The sequence below is a fragment of the Lissotriton vulgaris genome, chromosome 3_1 (assembly GCF_964263255.1).
Source record: "Lissotriton vulgaris chromosome 3_1, aLisVul1.2, whole genome shotgun sequence".
Taxonomy (NCBI): domain Eukaryota; kingdom Metazoa; phylum Chordata; class Amphibia; order Caudata; family Salamandridae; genus Lissotriton; species Lissotriton vulgaris.
Window position 1 is genome coordinate 1,187,037,035 of NC_141689.1, and position 21,511 is coordinate 1,187,058,545.

At 41.5% G+C, this 21,511-nt stretch overlaps 1 protein-coding gene across 2 annotated transcripts in view; it reads left to right on the plus strand.

Annotated features, from left to right (window-relative positions):
• LOC147727632 (phospholipid-transporting ATPase ABCA1-like) overlaps nt 1-19,183 on the plus strand; it is a 2,839,360-nt gene extending 2,820,177 nt beyond the window's left edge. For both annotated transcript variants that reach the window (XM_086961649.1, XM_086961650.1), the window contains exon 50: nt 18,717-19,183. In XM_086961649.1, the coding sequence (XP_086817775.1) occupies nt 18,717-18,848 (132 nt within the window). In that variant the 3' untranslated portion in view covers nt 18,849-19,183. The remainder of the gene's footprint in view (nt 1-18,716) is intronic.
• The last annotated feature ends 2,328 nt before the right edge of the window (nt 19,184-21,511 follow it).

Below are 21,511 nucleotides of genomic sequence, written 5' to 3' on the forward strand. Positions count from 1 at the left end.
GAGAAAGTCACAAGTTCAGGCCGACCACGATGAAGCTTATATCTGGATACAGGGACCAGGTTAGTGGCGCAAAAAAATTACCTTCCCAGTCCAGTGCAAATACTCCAGTTTGCCATGTAGGGGGCCGTGAGGAGTAGGGAGGCATCACAGATGGCCATTGCTGTAGCGTGAAGGGGCGGCTTGGTGTCACAGACAATCATTGCTGTAGTGTGAAAATCCAGTAGTTGTCGCAAGCAGTCAGAGCTTTGCAATGGTTTGAAACCAACAGGCTCATTTGTAAAGAGCCCATGAATTTCAATTCAGCCCCACTGAGGCGACACCAATTGTCCAGGACCTGAGGGACACCACTTGAGGGTGATGGGCTTGCTCCAGCTGAATCTAGGTGCTGAACAGGTAATTGTGAACATGTTATTTTCTTTTGTCCAGTAGACTAACCCTCTGAATCACTCTGGGATCCCTGGACTCAGATGCAGGTCCAAATCCCTCTGACTCAGGCAGGAGGGCAGCAGGGCAGCAATCCAGCAAGGCATTAGTCCAGCAAGGCAGTAGTCCAACAGGGCAGCAGTCCAGGAAAATGGCAGCCCTTTTCAATGGCACATCAGTCCTTCTTCGTGTCAGAGTCTCTACACAGGTGTATTGAAGAGTTGGTGTATTAAATGTATCATTTATACCAGAAGCCTGCTCTGAGTGGGAGAGGATTCTAGAAGTGTCCCTTTGAAATGCACTGGTTTCCTTCCTCCCCTGTCCAGGCCCCAGAGTAACTACAGGGGTATGCAACCCTTTGTGTGGAGGCAGAACACACTCTATTCCAGTATAAATTGGGCTGTGCCCAGCTCTGCCCTCGTATCCTGCTAGTGATAGCCCATCTCGATACCCCCGTAAGCCCACTATTGTGTGTGGCCAACTATTGTGTGTGGCAGTCTAGGAGGAATATACAAAGCCCAGCTATCAGCTACACACAGTCCTGTTACCCAGAGACATACTGCAGGCACTAAATGGTGAAGACAGGAAAATTCCAACTTTCTAGTAGTAAAACATTTTGGCTGGAACAGCGAGTGGAGAAACACATGCTTCTGATTAGAGCAGTTTCCCCTGACGAAGGGCTGAAATTGCCCGTAATGCATTGGGTTAATAAAATACTGCCATGGTGAAGTTGTGCATCTATACATGTTCTTGGAATAAGGTCCGGATGGACGAACCTGAACATGAGAAAAGTTTGCAAATTGCCATGATGTCTCACGTGTGGAACCAAACAGAAGGATTTAAGACAGAGAAAAAATATGAAAATCATTAAAACGAGGACGAAAATTGTTTTCATAGGATGAATTGTGCAAGTAGCATTTTGCTGTGCCATTGGTTTTGGGGCAGAGTGCTGCCCCAGCAGATAATTATCTAATACTCAGGTGCCACCAGGGCAAGGCACGACACCAAGTGAGCACGCAACATTTAATGAATTTGTGGATGAATAGTGATGAACTTTGAACTTTAGGAAAACGGAGTGCATTCCCCACTGTTAAAAATGAACTTTCTAGTAGTGGCATTTTTAAAATTGTAATTTGAAATCAGACATTACCATAAAAGAGGATTTTACATTACGAATCCAAAGACACCAGACATACACTAATTACCTGTTTCCATTTGGAAGTTACAGCTTTCTAAAAGTGGCATTTTCAGAATTGCAATATAAAATCTGGCTTAACCATAAGTCAGGATTTTAGTTTGCGCAATAGGGAAAGCCCATGTAAGAGCACCCACACTCCATCCATGGAACGCCTCCCTGGTGCAGAGTTACGGAACACAGCGATTTGCATTTCATTGCGTAACTCTGTACTTATGAAGCCACTCAGGGCCACTCAAGGTGTTCTTGCGTGGATTAATAATTCACACTTAAAGGTTGTGTCACTCTTGCGCCCCATTGGTGGAGCAAACGTAATGCAACCCTTTGATAAAAATGTCCCATAATCTTGATAAAATATTATTTCGAAATGGATATATGAATGTTTGGCAACCAAATCTAGAGAAAAAAAGGCAAAAAAAGTAGAATACAATATTGTATTTAATGTGGTTCCCAATTATTGAAATATGTATGTTGCTGTTTTTAGAGATCTAAATATTTTATATGCTCAGTTTCTTTTTCGCTTTTATGTAATATTCAAAACAAGAATGCAAAGTTCAGTGAAAAGGTAAATATTTTTGTGCATGTAGACTATTTAGGATAGTCATTAATGTCAGACTTTTGAAGCCACTCAAAGCCACCTTGCATGGCTCTAAGGGGCTTCAAAATCTGGAGTAACCTAGCTATACGGCAAATTCTGACACCATCCCAGATGAGGTGTAACGGGGTGAAATATCTCTATTTCTCCTCCTTTTTTGCACTTTCTATGTGGACAACATTCTGCAATACACATAACAAGCATTTGCAAAGCAATAGGTCTCACGTTATTTTAGAGTTAGAGCTGTTGGCATTGTAGTGGAAACTTTTTTACTTATGTGAGAGAGAGCGCATGAGTGCAAAAGTGATGGAAAGAGAGAGAGAGATGGTATATAGAGATAGAGTTATTTGCATATATAAGTGTGGTGAAGTGATGGGAGGGAGAGGGAGATAGAGAGTGAAAGATTTAGGGAAAGGTAGAGTTAGAGCGAGAGAGAGTGTTTAGAGGTGGGTTGATAAAGTTGAAGAAATAATTGCGTGGTAGAGTGAAGAGAGACAAATACATCCTGTGATTCTGGGCAAATCACTTAATCTCCCCACGCCTACCAAAGAATAAATGTGACCTTGTGTACTGCAACTTGTGCTGATTTAAAGTGCTCCAACACCTTCGGGTTGAGTTTGCGATACATAAAACTGAAAATTAAAAATGTATTCTGATTAGCCCAAACTTCCTCCAAAATGGCCACAAATGGCAAATATGCTTGGTTTAAAACTAACAGCATCACAATATGATGTGGTTTGCAGCAATTAACAACCACATTAATGTAATCACCTTAACCCACGTCCTTTATTTAAAACAGACACCCTGGTGCTCTCCGTGATCAGCAGTCACACCCAGCAACTCATACCACACCATACACCAGATCAGAACACACCACAATACATACGGAACATACTACGTGATTTCCTCAACACAACAAACCACAGCACGCTGTATAGACTCACTTCAGCCTTACAAAAACTTACCAAGCCATAAGAAATTGAAAAGTACTAGCCACATCATTACATCGAGATTACAAGACATTCAGCTTAAATCCACGTTCACTTCACCCCTTTCCTCCGGATATCACACTCCATCTTATAACACTAACACACACATACAGTTAAAACAATGCTTTGTATCTGCAACAGTAAATGGCTACTAGTGTAGTGGTACACCTACACCATGATGTGCCTTCTCCACCTTCATAAGACAACAACCTCAAAACCCGCACTATCTGAGGTACCAGCATAAAAAAGTAACGAGATGCCACTCACCATGCTACCCGAAAAATGACCCTGAGCGGATCCTTCGCAACAGTCAGTATAATAAGGGAGATGGCGGGTCCGAAGGGCAATGAAAGTGCAATTGAAGAACATGGCGGCCCCCATCTTGCCTGATGCTTACAAAGCCCGACCGGGGCAGGTGTCCCAAACAAACCCCACAGATTGCAATACTAGTGACATCGGACGTAGATAGATTTCTTAGGAAAAAATGCAGAAGCACAATGAACCAGCTGGAAAACGAAAACTACTGCTGCTACAAAATAGGCTATGAAGACGAAAGAAGGACCAAAGAAAATAAAGTAATGGAAACCATAACAAATTTGGTGAACAAGAGGTGGCTCTTAGGTGGAAAGAGGGAACAACATGTGAGCTGCATGGTTATTTTTGATGTCCTTGAGAATTGTTTTGTGAACACATATGCCTCAAATGTAGAAAAACACACATTTCTTCCCCTTTGGTATGCAGATGGGCTCCCAGAAGACATTTGTTGGATTAATTGTGACTGGGGAACATAACTATGTGGGGAATTGGAGGCTAGGCAAGCATCCTTCTAGACCAGGGCTAAACTAGAATGGAGGCATCACTGTTGAAAATCTTAACAGAATTTGATCTTCCGGACAATTTTTAGGCACCAGCAACTCAAAGATAGGGTATCCTTGCTTCACTCTCCAGTACACAATAAGTATAGCAGGATCGATTTTGTGCTGGATTGAAGGGAGGATAGGGGTTCGTTTGAATCTGCAACATAGTTAAGTATATTTTTATCGGACCACTCCCCACTAACTTTCACCATAAAAATCTGATTACACATAACTAAAATACCTATGTGGAGGTCATGGATGAAGATTCTATTGGAAACTACCTACAGGGCTACAGAGAGGGAGGCATATAAAGTGTCTCTCAGAGGAGATTGTATATTACGTATAGTTGGAATGTGAGGGCACTTGGAGAAAACCCTGGTGGAAAGGTAGTGGTCACTGGTGGGTTTAAAGGTAAGGGCAGTGGCAGTCCCGGATTTTAAATAGCAGTTGTTAGAAACAAAAGACAGAGGCAAGATACCCGGACCCATCTGATTACCTTTGAAAATCTATGATAACCAACACAACCCTCTAATTAGCCAAGTTTTCAAATATATGGAGGGATTTTTTATCTGAATATGCCTATTATACGAAAACGATTGCTGTTGGAAAGTAGCAACTGAAGGATATGTAGAAGGAAGGAGAGGGGCTTAAATGTTATGAGAAAGGGTAATGACTGGAGTATGCATTTTGGAAATATTTGCTGTGAAAGCGAATATTTCTTAAAAATCAAAAGGAGAGATATGAGATTGTTTCTAACAATATCCACAGGAGGGGATTTCTGAGCAAGCCAGCAAGTAGATTAAAGAGAATGCATAATGGAATTGCCTAACATTTGGAAATGTAAGACCCTCTTCAGATTTACTTTTTTTGGTTCATATAGCTACAGGGGTTGATTTTTCTTTCCAAAGAAATTTTGATTAAAGAGAGTCTATTCTTTTAAAATACTAATCAGGAATATGAATTGGGATCATGGAAATAATGAGTTCATCATGAGCATGCAAGAGGTTAAACAAATCATGGCATCCTGAAAAGAGAAGTGAGAGGTTCTGTTATCGATGAAAAAATTAAACAAAAGTGAAAAGTTGAGCAGGAGGAGTTTCATAAAATGACTGTAAAATCCAGTGGTAAAACCATCAGGTCCTGGAGCCTTCCTTCTTCATACTGTAGAGACTATATGACTGATTTCTGACAAAGAGGTATCAGCACTAAGCTGTTCAAAGTCAATATGTGGGTAGTGGGGGGATGCAATGGATTGAAAGTAATTGGCCAAATCCAATTGGGAAGGTTGTGTTTCTAGGGACTAGAGATTTCTAGAAAACTTGACAAATTAATTTAAAATATCTTTATCCTTAAAAAGAACAGCCTGTTACATTTTTTAAAGATTCTATTTTAGTTGTTTCTTTTTTAATTTTAAAATAATTTGCAAGTAGTTTCCCCATTTTATTTTAGCCACCATAGTACTGTGCACTACTCTTTAATAAGTATGAAGAAGCCGGCATGTGTAGTTAATCAATTAAAAGGGAGTTTAGCGTATATTGAGTTTTGTAAGGAAACCTCATTCTTTGAATGATAATAAGTGTACTTCACTTTTTTTATTTTGTCAAGTAGTTGATTTGACTGAGCTTCTGTGAGCTTTTCTTACATGAAACAAAATTAATTATGAAACCTAAAGCTGCTGCTTTAAAGGAATCCAAAATCGTGACAAAAGAGGAGAAAAGCGAAAAATTCTGAAGCAAAAGCTTTGAATTGAGAGGTAAATTGAGTTTCCAACAGCAGGGGATTATTAAAAAGAAATCACATTTTGAGATTATCAATATAGGAAATCACAAATAGGGATTTCCTATTTGTGATTTCCTAAGCATATTTACAAAACATTTCCTAAATGCGAAATGGGCATTTAGGAAATGCTATTACCATTAATTCCAATTCGATAGTAACCATGTGCAAAATGGAAAAAGGCACCCAAAATGCAGGACATTCGAGCACTTTACATGAGTACCACTTTCTTTTTTTTTTTTTTAGCCGTAAGCCAATGGGTATGATTGATTTTGCTATTACAAATTTGTGATTTCCTACTAGAAAATCGCTCATTTTGAAATGCAAACCATTTATAATTTGGGCCTTAGGCCCATCGGAACGAATTTGTTTGCATTTTCTAAATAGCTATTTTCTAATTGGATCTATGTAGGAATCGCTGTTAGAAAATCACAATTTCAGTACATTCCATTTTGCATTTCATAAACACATTTCTTAGGATTCGCTATCTAGGAAATGCAAAAAGGAAGTTTCATACATTAGGAAGCAGTTTGTTGGAAATAATGTATTATCAACAGAAAGTGGACCATAAACATTAAAAATGGTAATGGGTTTGGTATTGATAAGGAGTTTAACAATAATCCATCTACCTTCAGAGTCGTGTTCTTGGGTTAATACTGAAATATGCAATTTTTATGACAAAGAATTAGTATGCCATTATTTTACTCCATAGCAGGTAAGGAAGTGGTGGAGTGAGGCGTTAGCAGTCATCGCTAAACGCCTCACTTCGCCACTTCCTAATGCAAGGCTGCACCATATTTACAACGATATGGAACAGCCTTACGTTTCCCCTGCGCTGGTGTTACACTTAGCAGTGTAGCACCAATGCAGGCACCCTTACACCATAGTGCAAGGGTGTCTGTGTGCAGGGGAAAGATTGTTGTACAGGAAGGTCCCCCAAAGTCACAAAATGGCATCATTTTCAAAGGTTGTTTATGTACCAGAAAGGGGACCTTCCTATACATAAACAATCCAAGACATGTTGCTTTTTCCATGTGTGCTGCACAAGGGAGCACACATGGAAAAAGCATAATCGAGGAGAAATATTGTATTTCTCCTTGTTTCGCCAACTTAAGACCAGGTTTTGCACCACCAGTACTTTACTTTTTCCAAACGTTCTGACGGTACAATGCCCTACACCATATTTACAAAGGGGGATTAAGCCACTTTGCATGGCTTTACGCTGCATTGTAAATATGAACCTTTTCATGCAGGCATCAGTAGAAAAGGGGCGTGCGTTGGGTGTTGCTGTGGACGTTCCACCGCAAAACCCATAGCTTTCAATGGGTGTTGCTGTGGGCGTTCCACAGCAAAACCCATTGCTTTTTGACACTGCCCCAGATTTAGATGGATCTGTAAAACAGAGGCAGTGCCAAAAACGAATGTCATGCCAAGCAGGCATTGCATTGGCGCAACGTGGAGGAATACTTTTATTCCTCCTAGTTTTTTCGTTTTCTATGTGTGCTGTACTCTGCAGCACACATAGAAAGAGCAAAACACCATTAATGATTGTTTTTGTGCAGGAAGGTGTCCCTTCCTGCACACAAAAAATCACTAAATAATGGTGATTTGATACTTTTTTGTGTGCTGCAGAACGTAGCACTCTTACCAGTAGCAAATTTCCATTATTGATTGTTTATGTGCAGGAAGGGAGACTTTCCTGCACATAAACAAACATCCCTGCAACACTTGCACCCTTGCAGTACAGTAAATGAGGGTCTGTGCTGCCGCTAGGCAGCTATATTTAGCGCAAGGGAAAACACAGGGGTGATCCCAAATCTTGTAAATATGACGCATCCTTACATTTTCTAAATGATACAGCACAACAAATTTTGCGGTGGTGCTGGGCTGTGCCATTTTCTTGTACATTTGCTGCTTTGTTTCTACATCGTAGTTTTCTGGATGCCCTGTGGCTTAATTTTGGAAAATTAAATGGAATATAGTTCCTTTCCTGGTGTACAGTTTGTAGCCAAACAATGGTTGAACAAAATTGCAAACGTTTTTGACCAGAAGTTAATGTCAGATTTTAATGTTGGAAAGCAATTTGGCACCAGAGCTCTACTAATCTTAAATATATTTTTATTACTGAGTGTAACTGGGTGCAAGTATAGCTGAGGCTAGTTGACATATGTAGGGAAGAGATTGACTTGTACTGAATGATGTGTTGGAAGGTTGTGATATATAACTTGATTACATGGGTGATCCAGGCTGTCTTGCTGATGACCGCATTAATTGCCTTGAGTAGCCAAATGATTATTTATAAGCCACTAAATGCACTTGGAGTCAATATCTATATCGGCTTGCAACAAGGAGGCGCACATCAGATTTTGACTGGTTTTTTTTGCTCTTCAAACAGATTTCTTAGCTTTTGTAGTATTTGAAGTTAATCTGGTTTCAACTTGGCTGTTAGATTTTTTTTATTCTCAGTTCTTTATTTAGTAGGTTTTTCATGAGCTAGTGATTTTAGAGAACCAGTCATATATTTGTAGTTGGGTACCTCATTTTGTCCCACTCTTGTTAGATGAAATTGGAAACACCTGCGTTAAGTAAGTTGTGAATTCTGTCAATTCCAAAACATTACTCAGATCTGTTGCTGGCTTATCGGCATGCTTGACTAAATGACCCGAGTCGACAACTGTTCAAGGTTTGGTACATTTTATGTTAGCCTTTTCAAGTTTAATGTATATGGTTGAATTATTATACTTTTTCCCTTAAAGTTTAGTTCTTATAGTTTTTTAAATTTATGATTTGAGGTAAATGGTCTCTCGGTGTGCAGCTCTATCTTAACACCTTTAACCATGCATGACATGTTTAACTCCTTCCATGCTCATGACGAGCTGAGCTCGTCATGAGCCACTGCGCTCCGGTGCTCATGACGACCTCAGCTCGTCATGAGCCGCGGAAAGCTCGCATGCAGGGATAATTCCCCTGCTGTGCTGAGCATTCCACGGGAACGGGTGTGGTCATGACAAGCTGAGCTCGTCATGAGCGCAGGAGCGCTGTGCCTCATGACGAGCTCTATACAACAGAAAAAAGATGCCAGTACTGATGCTAGAATTCAACCAAATGAATTATCAATGTAAAGACCGCAGTTCAATACATATGTATGCTAATAAATAGCAATTTATTTTGGAAACATTTTTTTGTTTGAACACACTTTTTAAATTAATGGAGGGGTTCAAAAGACAAGAAGTTATGGAAAAACAATCAAGTTAAGGACACGAAAAGTGGGATAAAAACCTCATGCATACCATCATTCATAGTTTTTCAAGCATCTCACAGTCATACCTCTCACATTCAAGCAATCAAACAGTGTACTCAACACAAACTGGAAGAGAAATAAACCAGTAGGTTGGGTACTGGGTCTGCTATGTCATTTATAACCTTTCCTATAATTCACACCAATACACTACAATACAAATTTTTAAATCATAAGGTTCAAGTCTCAATCCATAGAGCTAGAGTGTGAAGACAAAAGGTCAAGATGCACAATTTTCATTAAACACCCAAACATAAAACAGCAGACCAACAGGCCTACGCGTTTCGAATCCCCAGTGTTGACGGGATTCTCATCAGGGCCAATAAGCTCAAGTAGTCCTTTAGCCAAAACGGGAAAGTTCAGTGAACAGAGTTAGTCACCTGGAGGTAAGAACATCACAGGCAAAGTTTGCTGGTATAGATTCCTCAGCTTGATGGATTTGACGTGTATGGGGACCAGAATCGGTCCAATGATGATTGTGCTGCACTGGGTAGCAGTGTGTTTCTTAATCCGGCGTGGTCCAAGTCTTAATCACCAAAACTTAAGAGTGATAGGGTTAGGTCTCTTTAGAAATGTAGAATTTTAAAAGGTTCCGGACAACAAGGAGTATTTATAATTTCAGGAAAAGAGTGAGTTGCAGATGTATTAGTTTCCGTTGTCTTGCAGCAGCAGGGAAGTGAGATGAGCAGATAAAGACAGCGAACCCAATACCAATTTTATTTGAATTTCTAAGGTAGAGAACTGCCTCTTTTGAGCATGAAACAAGTACTGCAAGATAATAAATATCTGCTCCTGGCATTTTCCATTTCAAGGAGTACTATTTGTGTTGGCTGAACCAAGGGTCATCTTTTTCATTATCATCCTTTCACTGTAACTATCTTTCACTTCTCTATTCTCATTATCTTTTCTCCCCCCCCCCCCCCCCTGCTGAGTCTCTCTTCGGGCCTTTTCCATTGCTTATCCCTTTCTCTATGTACCTTCTCTTTTTTCTATCTTTCGCCTTCTTATCTAGCTAGGCTCCATATCTCTTTATCCTTTCTTCTCCTGCCGTTGTCTATTTCTGATCTGTACATTTCTACCATTTCTTTGACTATTCAGGGGATTTGATGCACTCTCAAAATCTAAATGGCCTCTGTGACATGGAGCATGCTTTCAACTGATACAGTGCATTCAGAAGATGCTGCAGACTCAATTTTGCCAAATGTTACCAAGTGCAGAAAGTTTAAAACCCATACTTCGGGTCTTGCAACCTCTGACTGGGGAGTGTTGTGGTGATAGTCACAGAGTTTGAAAGCTCAAGTGGGAAGTACCTCACATATGTAAAGGTTCACGCAGAAGACATTCTTGTGCTTTTGCTTTAATCATCACTAATTTGCTCTTCTCTGACCAATCCAGTATTGATATGGCACAGTGGGAGTTCAGCTCCCTATTAGCTGGGTTTAGTAAGTAAAGTTTTTCAAGGTTTCCTGTATGATTCTGTTTGTCATGCTACTACTTCACCTTTTCTGGATTGATCAGAAATATTGCAGCTCCACTGTTTGCTTCTCAGATTTGTAAATTTAGCACTGGTGCACTCTCATGATCTTGTAGGAATGCAGCGGAAGCTGCATCTTCATCATCTTAAGTGCTCAAAGAACACACCAGGACTCGCCTCACTAATGGTGTATGGATTTGCCAGAGCATCACCATTCTCACCTCCATTGCTCTAGGATAATTACATTTGCTTTGCATCCAAGCATGCATTTTGTTTAACTGAAATCTGACATGTTCAGAGTGCGTTTCCAAAATAAACACTTTTAAACATCTGTTGTGGAAATCTTACCATTACACCCTTTTGGTATGGCACACAGCACCAAAGATCATTCTCTCCAGTTTTTACTTTGCTGGTTCTTTTGCCCATGAATGAGACAAGTTGTCAAAGCCCATCAACAATACTAGCATAATATGCTCAAGTAAGTCTTCACTGAGGGTAATCATTGGGCTCCTTTTCACCTCAACTTCAGCAAAATATGTGAGTGCTTTAGTGTGGATACTACATTTGCAGGTCTGTGTCTGTGAAGCCATGAGTCACGGTTGGATTTTCACAGTGGTGGAGGATGCCCAGAGTACTGGGGCATGGAGTAAGATGTACGCAGCCCTCATTGAAAGCAGAGCTGGAGACAGGGACTTAAAGTTGAAATCAATATATCTGTGCAACCATGCTACGGATTTAGATACAGTAACAGACTCAGCGTGGCCTCACTTATGGGCATATTTACAACGAAGTGACAGAGCATGGCTATATTATCCTTAACTCTGTGCTCCTCCACTTCAGAAATGCAGGGCTGCACCGTATTTACAATGAATATGATGCAGCCCTGTGTTTCCCCCTGGCACTAAATTTAGCATCCTAGCACCAACGCAGGCACCTTTGCAACATAGTGCAAGGGTGTCTGCATTGAGGGGACGATTGTTTATGTGCAGGAAGGTCTCCCTTCCTTCACATAAACAGTCTTTAAATGGTGTTTTGTAACTTTTATGTGTGCTGCTTAATGGAGCAAACAATGATGGTTAGAATAGTAGGGGAAATGTAGGCAAATGTGGTTCTGTTCCCTACATCTCCCTGCTTCATGCCATGATAAGGACAGACACACATGTACTACTGTATGTTCGGAGCAAGTGTCTGGACCTCACACATAGCTCCAAATAACTTACAAAAGAAACACACACTCTAACAGCCATGTATCATAACCTACGTTGATGCTTACTTGAACACCCCAAAATAACTTTGAGTCATCATTAGGGGTAGAAAACTGGTGTATAAATGCTACAGTATAACATAGCACTCTACACAGTCATTACCAAAGCAAATTCCGTAGCTAAGATTAATATATAGGGACCACACTATGGCATTGCATAAAGAAACTGGTAGGCCGTCCACTTCCTTAACAATCTGGCAAATAGGGACTGAGTCTAAAGAAATTTACATTTATTTTAATGAGTATACAATCTGTCAAACTAAGGTAGATTCATTCTAACCAAAGAACACACTTTGAGGCTGAACATCTGCGTACTATGTTCTACTCAATTACTCATTTATCGTTGTCATTCATTTAATACAAAGTTCCTATTAGAGAAAGGCATAGTGCACGGATTTTTGAAGCAACAGGCAAACATGTTCTTTGGCTGTGGACTCCTCATGAGGGGATTTGAAGCTTCCTGCTGCAAAATGAGTTTGTTTAATCCCTACTTCTGGTAATGCAGTAAGACATTAGTACAACACTTAAAGTGCACTTGAATAAACATATTATAGTTGAATACTCACAACAAATACCATGACATCATGCATTAATTGTATGAAGTGAAGTAGTGTGGCTCACTGGTTAGAGGCGGCAGACCCGAGAGCAGAGGACGGCCCAGGACCAGGGTTCGATTCCCGGCGCGGCAGGTTTCTGGACCAGGGTCAGCGGACTCAATAATTCTCTCGCCTCGGTGCCCACTCTGATCAGCGATCACACTCGGCAACTCTGGGCATTAGCTTGCCTCATCTTCACTAACGGCCCCACCAGACCGCCGGGGATGCCTGGTCTCACCCTGGAGATACCCATTAAGGGATCATCTCTCAGGGAAGCCAGGAAGGGTTTTGCAGCGGTCGAAGCGCCTTGGGACCCTACGGGTAAGTAGTGCGCTATATAAATGCCTATACACACACATTAATTAGGAAAAGCTATAATTTGTATAGCTCCATGTCTTTACAATAAAAAAGCTAGGCCAAAGAATGCTTGGGTCCCTACGCTACCTAGATTGCACCACTTCAATTGTATAAACACACAAAGTATCAAGATACCTCAATTTAAACAAATTCAGAACGAGCCTATGTCCTTAATTCAGGAGCCTGTGTGATTTATTTCACTTTTCTATTTTAAAAAATGGCAGTGCTTAATTTGTAAAATATGAAGTGCAGGTGCTCACCTTTTTTAGGAGGCCATACCCACTTCCATGGCTCCGCCCACAACCTCCAGTGGCTCCACCAACTTCCTTTATTGACCCCACCCACATCCACAAGCCTAAACACATTAGAGATACCTCCTCACTTGAGTTTGAGTTTCGCAATTAGCTGAAGACCTAGTTCTTCACATTGGCAGATCAAATACCTTGCTATACAAATCAATTTAACATATTTTAAAATTTGAGAAGCCTATGGCAACAACTTTAAAGTGAACTCAAATTAGGAAATGTGTGTAAATCTCAAAAAGTGCCATTAGTAGGGTCATTTGAGGCAGCTTTATAAACTAAAGAGAATGTGCTTGTACTGTGCTGTTTAATAGAAATGAAGGTATTAAGGAAGGAATACATGAAAGAAGACAGCAACAAATTCAGACAGTGAGGTGAGTAATTGAATGAGGAATTAAATGAGTAATGAATAAAGAAGAAGGAAATAGGAAAAGAAGAAAGCAATGTGAAAGGAAGAAATGAAGGGATAGAAGGAATGAGAGAGAAAGGAAGTGGATGATGTCTGATGAATGAATAGAAAGAAGAAAGGAAATGAGGAAGAAAAGCAGTAGGAAAGGTTGAAGGTAAAAGAAGAAGAAATTAAAGAAGGGATGAAGGAAGGACCAGGAAAAAAAGAAAGTATGGAATGAAAGCAGGAAGAAGGAAGAAATGCACCAAGGAATGGGAGGATGGGGAATGGATGAGGGTGTAAGGAAGCAAGAATGGAAAGAGGAGAGGAGGCATGGATGGAGGTGCTGAGGGAGAGAACAAGGAAAGAAGAAGATGGCATGAAGGAAAGGTACTGGGTCAAGGAAGGACAGAGGGAATAATGGCTGGGTAATATTGCAAAGAAATTGAAAAAGAAACAATTAAAATACATATCTGTGTCCTTAATACACCGTTCATGCGTTTATGTTTTCAAAGCACATATTCACCAGAGGGGGCCTTGACACCGAATAAAAATGTTGTTATCCAGCTCAATGGCACTAATTGTATTGACCTCAGATAGAAAATAGGCTGAGTGCTCACATCAAGATTTAAATTTATGACCCTGGCATCAAAGACAGATCTCTGGAGTGGATATACATGTGTGCTCAAGAAGGGAAAACATAAAACGGAGAGTGAGGAAGGAGGAGAGATCTAAAGGCAAAGATAGATACAGTAGACAAAGACTGTGAAGAGAAGTGGGGAAAGCAAAGATTGGGAGTGCAAGATTGAAGTTGAACATGATGAGAAAGAAAATTCGAAAGAGGGGAAATTCATGGGTAGAAAAGTAGACAGCATGTGAAAGAAAATTGGAAGGGAAAGAGAAGAAGGTGAAAAGGCGGTGATTAAGAGGAAACACGGACATAAGGCTGATAGTGAAGGAAGAATGGAGAGAAGGTTAGAAGTGATGTGTGAAGGGGAGAAAGAAAAGCAGATACTGAGGTAAAGCATGAAAAGAGTACACCTCTGCTTTATTACCTATACAGTAATTCATTATGTAAAGTTGAGGGGTGACAGGGCTGTATCATGCTTGGTAAACCTCATCAATGCATTGCTGTGCTGTTCAAGATACACAATAGCAATTATTTAACCAGTGTTGTGGCTTTATGCTATCAAAAGATGTTTTGCATCAAAATAGGTGATCCTGATAAAAGTGTCAGTTAAGGGCCCAGGTTCGGGCTGAGGTGGCACAGCAGAGCTGTGAGTGAAGGGCCACTGCCCAGCATGTGAGAACTATGGATGAGGAGTGAGCAGCACTGGCAGAGACATGGGGATGCCCTGATGCTCTGGAATTATCAGAATACCTGTGTGCTGCGGCCATCAGAGAAGAGCAGTAAAGCTGAGCTCAGCAATGCCTTCCAACATTGTTTTACCAGCGTTGTGAAGGTTCCTAAACTGAGCTGCAGCATTAGGGTCCACAGATGAGACCGGGTCAACACATCCTGGGCACAGACACCCTCTGAAATGTTATCACTTGGTGCAGGCCAGACTGGGCCCCTCCCACCTCTGGGCTCCGTTGCATTGTACCGGCTGTACCAATAGTCACTATGCCCCTGCTATCATCTATTAAAAATACCTTTTCTTGCTTCTGTTCCTAGCCTTTTGTGAAACGCATGTTCACTCCCACGTTTCTAACTCAAAAATACTCATATTGTCTCGAGGATGAAAGCCTGCATGGCCTTGCAAGGTTTTGAACTCATGACTATGAGGCCAAACACAGAACGATGCAATAAATACATTACTCTACTGACTCACCAGGCCCTGAATCCAGGCACTCTCTCCATCATCATATAACTTAGAAATTGCTGACTTTCCTGTTATTTTCCCAACAGTGCCTAGAATTATTTTAACCCCTTCGATGCGGATGACAAAGCCAGCTCGTCATGGGCGTTACCTGCGCTGCGCGCATGACGAGCTGGCTTTGTCACGTAAACAGCGAATTTCGAATCTTCAGCGCGCAGCGGGAAAACCCGCTACCGCGCATGCGGTTAAGCAAATGGAGATACCACCTCTCATCTCTAGATTTCCCTCCCCAAATCACCTATTTGATGTGCTTCATCTTTTCTATTACTTCCCTGGGTTTTTTAAGCTCACACTTCCAACAGTTGAAAGAATTGCAGCCTACACTATGTGTCACAGATGTTGAAAGTTTTTATTTAAATAGTAGGTACAGAGCATTCTCCTGCGTGGTATGTGCCCTGCTTGTGCACCTTCCACACTGGGCCAAAGACAGCTCAGCAGCCATGGAAAGACAGTGTGTGGATCCTCTGCAACACTTGCATGAAAACAAGGAGAAAAACACCATCTCTCAACGCAGCACCCTGACATGGCAGTTGTTGGACGCTCCCATTGCCCATTTACCACCAATAAATATCACCATATAAGCAACACTCAACGCGCTGCCATTCAAAACAAATAGCCCTATGAGAATGACATATTAGCCAGAACAGCTTCAAACTTGTGCACAAAAAGTGACATCACACCTGGCATAAAATGTTACCCCGTATCATACAGCTCTGAAGGAGCTTTCTGCAGCATCTCATAAGAACCCTGGGCATGTTTTGGCGGGTGGGAGGGGGTGGAAATAAGGGATTCATGCTCAAAAACTGCATCAGGTTTTTTTTCCTGCAGTTTTATATAGCGATATCTCAACTGAAGATATTGGAGCACTTCACATGATTGTCCCTGGCTGGGCAAGAATGGCCTTCGTGCAAAGGAGCATGCCAGAGTGAACAAAATTTAATGCCAGGTGCGAGTGAGCACTTGTGCTAAGTAGTTCAGTTTCTGTTCTCTGCCTTTTCCTTCTCAATGCATGCGCTGTCCAGGGCAATGTTAATAAAATAATCTCATACCTGCCGGTGTTTGGGATCTGCGTTGAATCAGGTCAGGTGATTTTGAACATCGGGTATATGGAGAGCAAAGCTTAGGAGGCACCACAGGAACTCACAGCCAGGCCTGTGAGTAGAGCACCTAGCTCTGCTGTTCCACTTGTACACTTCTGTGTGTGCATGGTTCTCGGCAGTGGGATGTGCGTTATTTCTCTCCCTCTCCACTTGTATAGTTTTTGGCCCCTCCAGTACAGGGCCTCGCTGCTCGGCTGGTCTAGGAGTTAGTGCTCTTAATTCAAAGCATGGGTGCTGCCGCACCTCCTGCCTTGGTGATCCAGCATTTCTTTAACCCTCCCCTAGCCTGATAAAAAGTCAAAACAAGTGCAGGTCTTACCAGAAGAGCCCGAAACAAGACAGGCCCCACACAACGAGGAGAACAGGTTAAATTGAAAGCATTCAGCTTACACCAATTTGGATTTCCTGTGCTGAATGTTCGTGAATGATTCATTCTGCCCACCCCTACAATAAACCCGGCCCTGAGAAAAAAGTGCTGGTGCTCAGCACCTGAAAGCAACGGCACAAATTAAGCACTGAAAAAGGGGTGTTCTTATCACCTTACTTTGTTTTTTTTCAGTAATGTAGATTGCATGAGTAGGCAGAAAGGCCAGAACTAGCAGGTGGAATGGGGCGACAACAAACGTTGATGTACTATAAACGAGCAGGTCAGAACAGCCCCATCGTACTTGACATCATGGTTTCCAGGGTCAGCTCAGCCAGAGGAGACTCAATGAGGTGGGGGGGGGGGAGTAAAGCCCTCTCAGCCCAATGGGTGTTGTGTGGCTGGTCAGATCTGATCTCGACTCAACTGAGTGATGTTAAAAACGTTTAAGTGCCTATATCACAAATTCAATCTGTGACTGTTTGCTTTTTTCTCGTAAAAGGTGAAATATAAAAAGGTTCCTAAATGTAACCAACTACATGTCGACGTCTGATACATATCTGGCCCAATTCACAAATAAAAGTTTTAAACTATTGTCAAATGGCTAGTACTCCACCTGAGTATACCGTTTTCTAATATACATAACATGTGTATACTACACCTGGAAAGCCAGTCGAGGCGCAGACTTCCAGACTTACTATTGCAGCTGCCACGTTACTTTTTCTAAGGTGCATATTCCTGTGTGGTAAACTATTCATAGCATACAATAAAGTACAGTGAGAAGGGCAGTTGAATGTGAAAAATCTTATTTTTTATTTTATGCCCACAGTAAAGAAAAAATTATATGGAGAAAGGTCTTTCTCTACTCTGATCATAGCTAGGGTGATCCGTTCCGTTTCCCATCCTGAAAGGAGAGCAATGTCAGAAATGTGTTGGAGAGCCTTCCTACAATTCCGTAGTCCCCAGTCATGCCAAGGTTTTTTTGTGGCATTAGGGAAACTTGCAATGCCAAAACTATTCTTCCCTTTCCCCTACCACTGCTCCCACTTGCAGTCACGGATGGCTTGTCTCGCGGGTGGGGGTGCGGGTGTTGCACGGGGGGACTGGTGTTTAATTTGACAATTATGGAACAGGAAGCAGGCAGCCAGGCTCCCTCTCCTAAGCCAATCACAACACTGTAATCATCAGCGTTGTGATTAGTGGGGATGCCGCCCAGCCTGGGGCCTATGGCTAAGCAGTAGCGGCTTATGGAGAAGATAAAAGTGCGCATGACTGGTTTGGATAGCCCCAGAGCGCCGACCAAACAGTCATTGCACCCTCAGGAGTGGGCACACCAATCCTCACCAGGCTGCTCACAGAGCAGCCCCACCCACCCGCTCGCCCTCCCGCAAAAGACATAAAATGGTGATAACTGAAAGTTATTACCGTTTTATGTGTCTGCTTCTCGCAATGTGAGAAAGCAGTGGGCCGACATTCCTCTGCCCTAGTGGAAGAGCCGCCTTGGCCCACTTTTCACCTTTGCACAGCTGATGATCGATTACTGGTAGTACAAACCACTCAGAATAGGGAACCCTAATCAGAATTTTGCGCATCAATTCCATTTCTCCATAGTTATTTCCGATTCTGAGGGGTCAAACTCGTAATATGCGTGGTTCCATGCCGAGGTGCCAGCCAGTAACGGTAATTCCAGCCACGGGGAATCTCTGCATGGCTTTCCATCTAACTAGTAATCAGGCCAATACGTCTGAAATGCAAATAACATACTGCGTGCATTTGATTTATTTTTTTACAATAAACATACTGTTCTCTATTTGTAAGATACTTCCCACTAATGGAGCATTTTATTTACCTTTTATAGGTGTTCGTCAATTTCGCAAAGCTTCAGAATGATGAGGACCCTGCACAACACGCCTACTTAAATCCAATTGACGTAAAAGCTGATGAAGTCCAGCTCGAGAAAATGAAGAACGCTTCCAGAACAGTTGTTTAAAATCGCTGCACTGAATAGAAATTAAACAACCATGAACAATATAAGATAGATATCAAAGCAGTGGCGAGCATTTACTTGATACATACATTGTATCTTTTTTCTTGCCAAGTAAAATACATAAATATTGTATTCATGGTTAATTATCTCAGGTTAGTTGGTGAAAAATATTTCTATATTGAGAATATTTTCATAAGCCGTATTTTTACAATTCAGAAATATCTTTTGAGGTTTCATTAAAAGTAGGTTAAAAGGGGCTTGCTGCGTTTGCAGATTGTATTCCAAGGATCCCTTACTTGGAAATATATTGACTTTAAATAAATGGATTTCATACCGTATTCTTTGTGTCCTTTTTTACGAACCAACTGATAATATATAGCATCGTCAAGTTGTGCATACAGCTTACAGTAGTGAATAATGCAATCTGTTTACGCTCATCCACAATCCAGATCCCCTTTTGGCTTGAAATATAGACAGGAGACGAACTGAACCCCAATCCTCTGGGATGAGATAATGAATCTTTGACAAGTTGACTTGCCCTGCGTCAGCTTTCTATTTAAAGGGAGAAACAGCATCAGGGCTGGACTGACATCCAAAATCAGCACTGTCAAAAATATTCAAACCAACCCTACTGTGCAGTAGGCTGCGAGTAGAGGAGGGCTTTAAGTGCATAGTTGGGCCATGAAACCCATTCCAGCTTGCAGCCGCCAGGAAAATGCAAGTGTGACAGAATGGTGAGTCTGCCAACACAAAGCATTAACGGATGTTACGCTACAACAAACATGGGGGCATATTATCAAGACAGGCAATAAAATTATCGCTGTTTTAGCGGCAGAAAACTGCAGCTAAAACAGCGATAATGGGCTGGATAATATGCTCTATGGAATTCCAATTGAAGCCCATGTTAAATGTGAAGGACATCCAACATGGGCTTCAATTGGAATTCCATAGAGCATATTGTCAAGCCCATTATCGCCGTTTTAGCAGCAGTTTTCTGCCGCTAAAACGGCGATAATTTCATTACCTGTCTTGATATTATGCCCCATAGACCCACAAGACTGCTATTAGCACCTGACTTTGAAATTACATGGTAATTGGCAGCACATTTTGCAGGCAGAAGTTGGAAAAATAGTTCGGGAAAAAACTGATTTTGTTATTCAATATTGAAATCTGAGGGTGCAAACTTAAGACCATATGACCCATATTACATAGGTTCCCTGGGGTTACAACAGGTATGTGCATCTACTTTCTATGCTGGGGCACTTTTTTATTACAGAAAGGGCCGTAGACACTTGTGCGACCCCTTCTGTAATACAGATAGTGCTGTCACACATATAGCAAAGTGCGATCTTAAGGGGGCATTCACTCATTTGCATAGATGCAGGCTTGGCCTCAGCAACTGCGCTATCTTATAGACATGGAAATATAAAGTACGCTGCATCCCGGTACTCCTAGAAACTAGGGCACATGTATATTCTAACAAAACACAGTAGTTCATTTAGACAAAGGTTTGAAATCCTGAGGGTCAAATGGTACCACCCTTAAATTTCATATATGACAATGAACTGATTTTTTTAACATTAAACATATATTGGATATTGACCAGTGACATAAATCAACTAAAGCAGGCAAGATTTTGTGATAGGTTCTCCAAGGGATGGCAGCATGCAAGTGAAAATCGATCAGACAAAGAGGCTTGTTTTTTAAAAGATAAAGCAAACCTGGACAGCACGGAAAGTTTTTTGGGGTATTCACAAACCACAAGTTAATAGTATGTTTATGACTGCGGGGCTCCGCAGTCGGGGTGGAGAACTCTGCACGTAAAAATATAGGCCTGTCCTAACTTTTGTTAAAACAACATTAACACCCATACCACCAATTAAAAAGGAGGTGTGAACCAAAAGGTGAGAAAATCTTAACTCTAGCAAGTATAACTTGTAGTGACATGCTGTTAATATAAGCACGCATTCATCTAATGAATTTGAATCTGATATGATATATGCCATAAATTATGAGGCACATGTATGAAAAAATCACGCAGCACTTGCGCGCTGCGTGATAGGGAAAGGACAGAGATGTGCCATATTTAACATACTACGGTACATTCCTATCTTTTCCCTCCACTGACGCACAACGTGCTGCTTAGTGCCAACACAGGTACCCTTGCCCCTTGGTGCAAGGGTGCCAGCATTCAAAGCAGGATTTTTTTTTGCACAGGAAAATACATCCTCCTGCCAAAGCAATCCACTGAGGCATTTTCCTCTTTCTTTGTGTGCAGCAAACACATAGAGGAAAGAAAATGAGGAGGAATGCAGATATTTCTCCACGTTACATCTCACCTGGGAAAGCACAGCATTTTTAAGGCTTTCGGAGGTCTACCAGTAATTGTAAAACATGGGAATGTGCCAAAATCCAAGGGTGGATGCCTGGGAACACCCACGCTTCATCCATGGAATGACTCCCTGGGGCACATTAACGCAAAGCAGTCTTTGCACTGCATTGCGTTACTCTAGATTTGTTAAGCCACCCAGGACCGCGCGTGGCTTGCTAAATCCAATTTACGAATTGAGCCACTCCTGTGGCCCATTGCCTGGCTCAAGGGCGACACAACTCTTTGATAAATTTGGACCTATATATCTAGAAATTACATTTAGTTTCAATAGTTT